The sequence below is a fragment of the Astatotilapia calliptera genome, chromosome 20 (assembly GCF_964374335.1).
Source record: "Astatotilapia calliptera chromosome 20, fAstCal68.1, whole genome shotgun sequence".
Lineage (NCBI taxonomy): Eukaryota > Metazoa > Chordata > Actinopteri > Cichliformes > Cichlidae > Astatotilapia > Astatotilapia calliptera.
Window position 1 is genome coordinate 34,194,309 of NC_137441.1, and position 10,804 is coordinate 34,205,112.

The 10,804-nt window shown below is 42.4% G+C and overlaps 1 protein-coding gene across 3 annotated transcripts; it reads left to right on the top strand.

Annotated features, from left to right (window-relative positions):
* The first annotated feature begins 299 nt into the window (after positions 1-299).
* On the top strand, positions 300-9,290 carry inavaa (innate immunity activator a). 3 transcript variants are annotated; one of them, XM_026154941.2, is made up of 10 exons: positions 300-425; positions 4,191-4,288; positions 5,547-5,680; positions 5,769-5,891; positions 5,977-6,202; positions 6,292-6,345; positions 6,626-6,851; positions 7,057-7,206; positions 7,308-7,971; positions 8,530-9,290. In XM_026154941.2, exons 2-10 carry the CDS (start codon positions 4,225-4,227, stop codon positions 8,620-8,622), a joined length of 1,734 nt encoding a protein of 577 aa, XP_026010726.2. In that variant the 5' UTR covers positions 300-425; positions 4,191-4,224; the 3' UTR covers positions 8,623-9,290. The 3 variants fall into 3 exon arrangements, with proteins under 3 accessions (XP_026010726.2, XP_026010727.2, XP_080150399.1); XM_026154942.2 differs by having other exon boundaries at positions 7,060-7,206; XM_080294273.1 differs by lacking the exon at positions 300-425 and adding an exon at positions 4,089-4,107.
* The last annotated feature ends 1,514 nt before the right edge of the window (positions 9,291-10,804 follow it).

Sequence of the window (10,804 nt, forward strand, 5' to 3'; positions counted from 1 at the left end):
TTGCCTCTACCGCCTCCCTGTCGCCTTTTGTGCCTTTTCTCAAATGAAGCCCCCCCTCAGCAGTCGCGTGCTGTGTCAACAAGCAAAGCGTGTCTGGAAAGTCTGCAGCGTCGGACCAAACCAATACAAGAAGCGAGGGGGGCGTTGCAGACAGAAAAAATAAAATCTCATTCGGTTAAGCCGAAATTGCTACTATTTTACAAAAGCGTGAGCTGTGACTTAAATGTAAGTTAATTTAAAAATGAATATTTTTACATAAATACTGAAGCAAAAATCAACAAAGCTCGCCCGTAGTTTGATCCAGAAAGTGGACTCGTCTGAAACAGATGTCCGGAGCTCTTCCCTCACATCTGACCAGAGAAAGTTTGAACTCTCGCTGCCTCAGGAAAGATGCTGATGTAGAGGAACAGACCGCGAGCTGAAACGTAAGTACAGACTATTTTCTGTGCGTTAGCAACACCCGCTAAAAAAGAAGAAGTCATAAAATAACCGTCGATGTTAATGTAAACAGCAAAAAGGTAGGCAAAGCTGGAAGTTTTTATACAATTAAATTTTAGAGAAACGTTACTGAGCAGTTAGCCAAACTGGCTATTTGTGCGGTATATAATGCTTAAAACAGAAATAACTTCAAGGGATATGCTATTATGACACATCTAAACATTTCTCTCTTAATCTCTCCTTTAATCCATCATAGTTTAGATGAAAATCTTTTTCACTTTTTATTTCACTGCTTGTGTGCTTGCTTATTTTTACACTCATATAAAAGCGAGCTAAGCTAAACCATAAATATAATGTGCCTTGTGTTGATATGTGTAGATTAGTGAGCAGCTATGAAATGCTTATTTGATTTATGCGTCAGTAGTAACGACCCACTAGTATAATATGGTCTGGCGATGATACAGAGTAAGTACACTAACTCTCAGTACTTGAAAACATGCAAATACAGGACTTTTACTTGTAATGGATTACTGGGGTGTGGTGTTTTTACTTGAGTGAAGCACTGACTACTACAGACCAGAAAAAGATGTCAGAAATACAACCACCAGACTCAATAATAACTGGGCTGCTAAATGAATGAACAGGTTGCTTTGAAAGATAAACAACCCTGCAGGACTTATGGTTGGGAAAAGGCTTGTCAGTACCAGCTGTTTTGTTGTCCTCAGCAGAAGAACAAACACAGACAGGCATGAAGTGTCACTGTGATGCTGGAGACAACACCTCTGTGTCGTCCTCCACTTCTTTTGTGAGTGGTGGGCACTTGAGGGTGACAAGCTGTAACCACATCCCGGCGATGGTCTGAGATGACCATCAGTGTCCATTCAGAGGCTTCAGAAATGATGACTCAGAGGGACAAGGTGTCATGAATCATGATCACCCCCAGCCAGTGTTTCAGCCTCTGGAGAACAATGGAGGATCTCTTCTGGCCTTTGGTATTTACACTGTCACTGGGCTGTGACAGAGCTGGTGTGTCTGGTCAGCATATGGCCTCCAGTGACTGAAAGCAGATCGGCTTGGTGCTTATTACCCCTGCATTGTCTGCCTGAAAGTGTTGTTCTGAATGAAACTTGTCAGAGGAAAGATGCTGACAACATATCAAGTTTTTGATACCATTCCTTTTGAAGCTCATGCTATCACAGCCTCTTTTACTGCTCTTTTCAAACTCAGCACTGCTTCTTAAGGCAAGGATCTCACTGCAGTGATGTCCTTTGTAATACAATACTTCATTTTTTTCTCTTGCCTGCAACTCCCCCACTCTGATACATTTTTCTTCCAGCAGCATATATTGTCTACAGAGCGGATCCATTTTGCTGAATGGATTTTGGCTTTCCATGAGACTCTGAAAAAAAAAGAAGGCATGCTGTAAAGTCGTTTGGTTTCTTCCATAGTATCAGCATTCAGAAGAGAATCTTAATTACAGGGTTCGAACAGGCCTCGGTCTGGTTTCAGGCAACCCTCACGGTCCCCGTTGGTAATTCCAGGGCCGACCACAGTGGTAATGAGCACGGAGGTGATGGCTGCAATCCAGGAGTACGCAGCTCCAGAGGCTCATGGGAAAGGGTGGTGGGGGAAGTCTGGGAGACAGTAAATCCACATTGTGATCTCTTGCCATAAACATCAACTTCCGTAGATGTTACACAGTCATGGTCCAGTGACCAGTGAGGATGGGTGGGACAGTCATCTCGTACTCCTGATGTGTTTCTAGGCAGACATCATAAGCAGTGATCAAACACTTCCCTGAATTAAGATGTTTTGACTACATCAATCAGGTCTTCCGGGTGGAGACTGTGCTATCAGCAGCTTTACTTCAGGAAATGGACTGCTATTCCTGTCACAGTCAATCGTGAAAAGTCTTGGGGTTTTTTGGCGCTCCTTTACAGCGTAATGTCAACAATCCCACGGCTCCAGGTTCTTATGAAAGCTGTGACGAATGGCATCAGCGTTTTGGCAATAAACTGCGACTTCAAGTGAGAGTTTTTCCCAAACTCATCCACACACCCACCAACTCACCCACTCACTCACTCAATCAGCCTAGACCTCCGACCACAGACTCTTGTGAAAGTCTTCAGACAGTTATGGGGTGTAAGTGGGTAAATCCCACATTACCCTGTCTGTCTCTGATTACCAGGCTGGATTCCTGTTGACGTATTTAGCTTTAGATTGCTGCAGCATGGAGCCATGTGTCTGGGAGCAAAACCTTGCACCTTAAAATCTCAGCCCTGCTCCATTCTGATACTCTCTCGCTGTCTCAACAGCCTTGTCTCAATATTGACCCGGCACAGCCGCTCAAGCCACAGTTGTCAGCAGATATTGCGCCTGCAGCAGATTATTTAGGCTGGTTTTGGGACACAGGCCCTTTGTTGCAGTGTTGTTTTACTAACTCGAGCTGCTTAGCTGTGTTCCATTGTGCCACTGGCTGCTCATAGCTGTGTCAGTTCGCATGAGTTGCTGTTTTGAATGGAGAAAACCTATAGGACACACAATAATATCCTGTCAGAGAAGGTTTTCATTCACGCAGGCTCTGTGCCTTCCTTGTCTCTACAGGAAAAGGCCTGATACAATCACCAAACACAGGAGCTAAGGATTATACACAGAAGCCTTACTGTCATGTGGTGTCTATTTTCATGGCATCTTACCTCCCCTTTTATTCCTGACCAGTGACACATCATTCACTTTTCGAATGAGGTTTGGCTGGCCCAAAAAGTTTATGAATATGTGGCATTGATGCAAGGCAAGGAAATAACATCCTTTAACCATGTTAGAGACCATAATGTTGCCTCTTGTGATCTGCTAGCTTTTTTAGAAGAAGTCTGAGACATGTGAGATCCAAAATAAATTAAATGACCTACAAAATTGAGAAAATAAAGGCAGCATTCTCTGTCTCCGCTACCCTAAGGTAATATCAAGACAACAACCACACACAGACTCATGGTCTGAATGTAAATGGCTGTCAGCTTGTTGAACGCTATTTCCAATTTGTTGTTGTCACTGTCTTTCTCTTCTTGCTGTTGTTCCACTCCACACCTTGTTTTAGTTCATTATTAGTCACATGTTTGCTGGAGAGCAACAATGGGACAGAGCGGGTCATAAACAAGAATTGTGTCGGCCAGGTTTTTGTGCTCAGCATTGCACAGGAGTCAGCAGGCACCTTGTGATCTGATGCTGCGAGTACAAGCCCAGCATTTAGACATTCTTCCACTTCAAAGCTCCCAGGGGGTTTTCTGGACACTGGTTGAATGGGAGCCGAGGAAGGGGTGCACAGGGGGAACAGGTGCAGTCCATAAGTGGGGTAATTCCCACTGCCATCTGCTTTCTTTTTCGGGGTCTGGGCTCTTTAAACGCCCTCTGACACGCCTCATGGCGACACACTCCCCTAGCCGCAGCCGCAGCATGCCCCGTCACCATGGCACCGTGATTCAGATTAACCCCGCACATGTGCCGAGTCAACCGTGGGGGTCTGCTTCTTTTGTGAGTGAGCAAAGGGAGGGCGACAGGGGTGGAGGAGGGGGAGGGAGATGGAGAGCTGCACAGATAAGTGTGTAAAAAGGACACTTGCCAGTCTTTCACTTTTGTTAAGTGAAGCAGCAGAGACAGACTTATCAAATCCATGTGAGGGGGAATACAAGCAGTTTATTCCTAGCAGTAAACGGTCTCATTTTAGTAATCTGAATAAACTTTGTTGTTTCCAACAGGTATATATAAAAAAGTCAAGAGCAGAGAGACAAGATGACGGCCATCGAGAGTAAAGAAGAGATCAGCGACACGGACAGTGGGATTATCCTAAACTCCGGTAAGGACTGTACTGAACAGATGTCCAGTCAAGTATCTGCATCTTTCATTTTTGCAGATTTCATACTGTTACTTACAACTAAGAGTTTAGTGGAATTTGAGGCTCTTAGCTATATTAACATTTGAGAAATGAAATAAAAATAAATAAATCAGGTGACATTTTGTTAAATAAACTTATATATTTTTACTTTGTAAATATGTAATTGGGACATTTTGTCTGACTTTCCTCTAACATACTGCATCTTTAGCATTTTTTTAAAAGTTTGTTGCTATTTATCAACCCACGCTTTACATCAGTACTGATGTACTATATCTGCTGTAGCTCCAGTATCAATACTGACATAACAAGATAGCAAACTTCTTAGACCGCTACTCAGTGTAAGGTTTCTGCGATAGCTGCCCTGTATGAAAAGTATTGGCAGTTTCTATAATGCTTAATCCACCAGTCTGTGCAAACAGAATGATAGTTTTAATGCTATAATATAATTAATGTTGATATTCATAAATGTTACAAAAAAGCAGAAGAAATGGCAAAGCAGATTGTTATTATTTTTTATTATTAAGAAGCAAAATTGTTTGCATTCCTGAACAGAAAGTTAAGTTTTAGTTGTTTAATGTTATGCTTGAGTAATTTCTGCCTTCTCAGAGAAGTTCATTGTGCTGGCTCAACTTTGGGTTTATTTTATTTTTTAGCTTTAAAAATGTTTTTAACAGATTTCTCAAATATTTGCATTTTCCTCTTTATAAGCCCTCTGTCTATTTTAACTCATTATCAGCTCACATAAGAATAATACAGTTTTAATATATGTGGAAGGTACTGTGTGTCTTTCTGACTCTGTGTCTGTCATGAAACTAATTAGAGGGGTGGAGCGTGGGCAAAGAAAGACTCCATTAAACTCTGTGGATTAGCCTTTTTTGGAAAAATGATCTGTGTTTAACTATAGTATTTAATACAGTAACGTAGTGCATTTAAAAACATCTCGTCACAGCAGAGCAAATGTTAGCTTATATGACAGCATATGATGCAGACGGGAAAGTACAATACAGCTTCAGTATTGTACATAATGACCGTGTTATACGGGGTATGAGAATAAATGTTTGCACATCAGTTGTGCAGCACTGGCTGAACTGATAACAACACTTTATATACACTATATAAAATATAATAAAAATATAACAGTGAAATTATTTTTAAGTCATTTTAAGTCAGGTTCAGACGCAGACGCAGGTAAAGCCTGATTTTGTGTGTGTTTTTGCAGGTCCCGACAGCCCCACGTCCCCAGTGAAGGACCTCACCACCCACACCAGAGCCCTGAAGCTGAAGCACCAATCTCTGGAGGAGCGTTTGGAGATCTGCCTGCTGGAGCTCCGAAAACTCTGCATCAGGGAGGCAGTAAGTGACTCCTGGATTAAAGCTTTAAATCAGTATTGAAGATTGCTTCTTTTTACATCATAACAATACTTTTGTTTTGTCCTCACAGGAGCTGACAGGTGTACTGCCCTCAGACTATCCAATGATGCCAGATGAGAAGCCACCACGTGTTCGGAGGAGAATTGGTGCTTCATTCAAGCTGGATGAAGGTCTGATCCATCTAGATAAACAGGTACAAACCACCATCAGTGTTAAGTGTTAGTGGAAAGAGTCAGCACATCAGCTGAGATGTAAGGTCAGAGTTTGTCTTTTTTTAGCACTCAGAGTTGCAAGCGCTGGAAACTGAATTGGCCCTTCAGCGGCAGATTTTTGAGGCAGCCCGCAAACTCTCGCTTGAGGAGAACCTCAGTAAGCCACAGAAGAAGGGCCGGCTGCAGCAGTGCAAGAGGGAGGAGAAGAAAGTGAAGGAACTGCAGCAGGCCGTGTTCCAGCATAGAATCAAGAGTGAGTGCAACTCACCCAGCGTCAGCAGCCAGCACAAAGGTGAGTGACTTTGCTGCCCCCTTCAGGCCAGGCTGTGCAACATGCAGTGCACTTAATGGAAATGTAAAATGTTTGGCGTTTGTGTGCAGATCTGTGCATGTCTGATGACAGCTCACTCTCCGATGTGGTGGCGCTGGATGATGGTGAGCTGAATGATTTTAAGGTTATCATGACATTCATTTAAATATGCAGTAGAAGAAAAGACAGCTCTGATAGAGCATGGTGTCACATTCAACATGCAAATCATTCTACATGTCTTTTTATGAAATTAATTGCGGGTCATGTGTAAAAACAAATATGGGTTTAAAATTCCAAAACTCACTTTAATAATGTGATTTAAATATTTTTAAAAATAGTGAATACTCTACTGACTTGTTTTCCGTTTAGAAATCATTATTTAATGTTCTCTCCAATCCTGTATAGATCTGGACATATCCAGCCCCCTTTCACCTCCAGTGTTGGACGCTTCATATTCAGATCCCCTTCAGCTGTCAGCCCAGACTGTGCAGACATCGCACCAGTCCTCAAGCGAGCTCAGTGTGGAGCACGAGCCCGCTCCCATCCAGAATTCCCCTTGGAAGGAGTCCAGTCTGGACCATCCTTACCAAAAGGCCACCAAACCTCCGTCTGCCTGCAGCAGCAGGTCCAGGTAAGGACTGAAGAATGCTAACAACTAGTGAAATACACTATTATACTCCAAGCTAGATTGTACCTTATTTTACAGTTTTCCATTTGATAGATGAACTTAGATGAAATCAGGTGCAATGTCAGCCTTCTTGTGCTGGATTAGCACATAGTAAAGCTTCCTTTTTCTGAATGTGTGCGATATCTCATGTCATGTCTCCTGTGTGCAGTAGCCCAGCAGCAGCCCAGGTGTCTGCAGAGAGCATCAGGATTCCTCTCACTCAGTTTGTGAAAAACTCTGCCCTGCGTCACAGCAGCTCCACCAGCGCCCCCTCCACCCCGGAGCTGTTCATACGCCGGCAGTACTCCCAGTCCTTCAGGTACACAGACAAGTTATGTCAGAGTCATTTGTATTATCAGAGGAATTAAAGACAATAATGTTGTATTAATGTTTCAAATTTTACACAATATCCCTTCTCAGACTTCCAAAAAGAAAGCCATCTGACGTGGAGCGTTTCAGCTCAGAGAGCAGTCGAGGTCGAGCTAGGCTGCCCCAGCGACGCTGCGTGGCTGACTTCATGGTGCGCTCCCCGGAGTACTCTCCTCTGCGTCCTTACCAGTCCAGCTCTGAGGACAGCAGCTCAGAGCACTCGTCATCCTCTAGCATTAGCTCTCCTGGCAGGGAGAAGCCGACTGAGATCCCAAAGCTCTGCCCACCGCCTTACGGGTTCCACTTTGGAGCACAGAAGAAAGGAGTCTCTCATTTCCCCAGTATGCACAAAAATACGAGCACCAGCTATGTTAAGGCAGCGGCGGAAGATGGACCCCTCTCCCCGCAAGCTCCAGACATGGGGAAGTGCTTCATCTCTACTGTGGCACGCAGCACTCAGCAACGACAGTGGCAGGAGGGGACACCTTCACCGAGAAGCATCTTAAAGCCCCCTCCGCCTTACACCAGGCTCGTGCGGACGCCCTCGCTGAAAGAGTACCCAAACCACGCCGTGAGGCTGCTGCCCCGGGAGGTCGTATCAGAGGAGCTGAAATCGTGGCATCAAAGGAATCAGCTACAGAAGCTACTGCCAAGCTGCGGGGAACAGCAGAGCGTTACGAGCCCCATTTCACCTCACCTGCCTCCTTTTGCACAGGTAGGTACAAGCACCAGCTATGTTAAGGCAGCGGCGGAAGATGCATTAATATGTTTGACTCTTAACATATTAATGCATTGAAGCTGTTACTTTCGTAAATTAGATCAGTGATTCCAAAAGTGTGGGCTGGGATACTGCAAAGGTACTCAAGTTAGTATGTGTGCCGTTATTTATATAAAAAGTCAGGTTAAACTGGTAGTAGGTGGTGGTTAGTTTGTGGTATTACTTGTTACACTGACCTAAATTTAAAGCTCTTTTATTGACGTTTGTGTCCTAGTGATATGTGGGTCACACAATGGCATTAATGCTTTGCATTTGACTGGGTAGCATTAGCAACTAAGAGCCAACAGCCTGTGTTTTTATGTTTTGGTTTGGGGTTTTTTTTTTTTTCAAATACATCACTTTCTCTTGTTTTTTGATTAGAGGTTGCTTGGTCCCCATGGGATTTCTGGCAAATTGACACATTTTCACTTGAAAACAACATGAAATATTTTTTACTGAACTAGATTAGAGATCTAATGTATTTACAATGTGCTGGCTTTGTGACTTTTTTCACAGGGTTCAGGTAACCTGGTTCTCCAGAGGGCTGTAGACGGGACTCCCCTTCAGTGGTTTGTTGCCGAGGATGCTGAGATTGTGAGCCAGGTGTAGCTGACACGCCTAAAACCCCCTGCAGTATGATGACTCATTCCTTTATTTATTAAGTCTTTGGACTCTCTGTGAGATTGTTTGTTGACATAATGCAGAAAACGTGGACCTGTTGGTATCACTGATTAATTTAATGTAAGGTGGTATGCCAGTTTTATTTATTTGGTAATACATCTGAGGTGAAATAAATCTGATACAGTTTCATAGCTTATTTCAACAAAGACCATAAACTTGCTGTTGTTTGAAGACCTTTTTTTGTGGCTGGAACACATTTTGCACATGCAGTTCACCCACAGTAGATTTAAAATAGCTTTCCTCATTTCTAATATAATTTTTGACTTATATTCTATATTTATTATTTAAAGACCCCCCCCCCCTTTTGCAACATAGACTTATCACTAAAACTATGATAGCCACCTATAAGCACGCACAGCAATGAGTTTTTAGAGGTATATGTGTAGATATACATAGTGAAATCTGTCTGATAATGATGTGAAGTGAGCTGAATCTTAACATTTGAATCTTGCTTATTAACTCCTATTAACCACTGATGCCTTTAAGGGCAATTTTGGTGAAAGTTTTCACTGCGGTATGGTGTTTCTTACTAACTGAGTGATTGTATCAGTTTTGATATGTTTTGTATATTTATAATAAAAATATTACCAAAATGACCCATCTGAGTGTATCCCGCCTCTCGCTTTATGTATGGGCTCAAAGTGTGGTCATAAATATTTTGTACTTGTAAATCAGGATTTGTATGTGTAAAAAGAATTTGTGTGTGCGTAAAAAAGATTTGTGTGTGGACTTAGCCAAAAAGTACGTGTGAAACTCTGCACTCAAGTTTCAAGTTACAAGTACGAATTTTGACCCTATTTTTCTTCCTTTCATCTGATTGGCCAATGTCATGTCAATCACAAATTTAATAATCCAATAGGAGAACAGAGGGGTTTGGCTATTGGAGGGGTGCGTTATGGAGCTTCAGGTCCTAAAATGCATATACTATTATATATTGTACATATATTTATTAGTTTCAGATGTAGCCATTCTTGTATTTTGCTTGTTTACATTCTTGTATTTTGCACAACTCTGTTGCTTGTGAAGCTCGCACACAAGAATTTCACTCACATGTGCTGTACCAATGTACCTGCACATGTGATGTGACAATAAAAGTGATTTGATTTGATTTGAGGGAATAAATGCTTTTACATGCCAGTCCAGCGTTTTCCTTCATCACCTTCATGGAAAACAGTCTGTGGTGATTTTTGTTTCACAGGTTTACCTGCTTAATACAGGGACCTCCAAAGCCTGGGGGGGGGCAGTGTTGTGGAAATGACACAGTCTTCACTAGTGGAGATAGTTACAAAGCTTTCTTCGTTATGAATTAACGATCCATGTTTTTATTGAACATTTGAAGATAAAAAACAAACAAACAGAAACTCTTGTAGAGGACATAAGGTCAGAGATAGAAACGACAAGGAGCAGGTGCATCTAGTACAGGTAGAGCTGCTGCAAAAGCCCACAGAGCTCAGCAGCCAGCGCAACTAATTCTGGATCCTTTGCTATTAGTTAGCATTAGCAGCACATGCTGCATCCGATGTGTAAGGACCTTTATGCTGAGCACTGTGACTCACAGCAGTGGTCCTGGGTCAGCCCTGACTTTGTGTTAAACTAATCCTAAAGTAACAATGGTATTTCTAACCACTGATATACCACAACTTTTTCCTTTCAACAGCTGCTGAAAGTTACGGGGACCTAGCTTCTATCGGACATTTATATAGAGATCCTCCAGCTTCAAACTGTATTACCCTTCAAGGACCTGCAGTTTAAAAAAGCGCCCCTCAAACAGCCAAACCCATCTGTTCGCTGATTGGAATGTTAAATTTGTGATTGACATGACATTGACCAATCAGCTGAAAGGAAGAAAAATAGGGTCAAAATTCGTACTTGTAACTTGAAACTTGAGTGCAGAGTTTCATACGTACTTTTTGGCTAAGTCCACACACAAATCTTTTTTACGGACACACAAATTCTTTTTACACACACAAATCATGATTTACAAGTACAAGATTTATGACCACAATTTGAGCCCATATTTATGACAGCTGAACTGGATGAGCAGCAGAAAATGGATGGATGTTACCAAAATGTATGATTCCCTGTGACAAACACAATGAACGACCAAAAG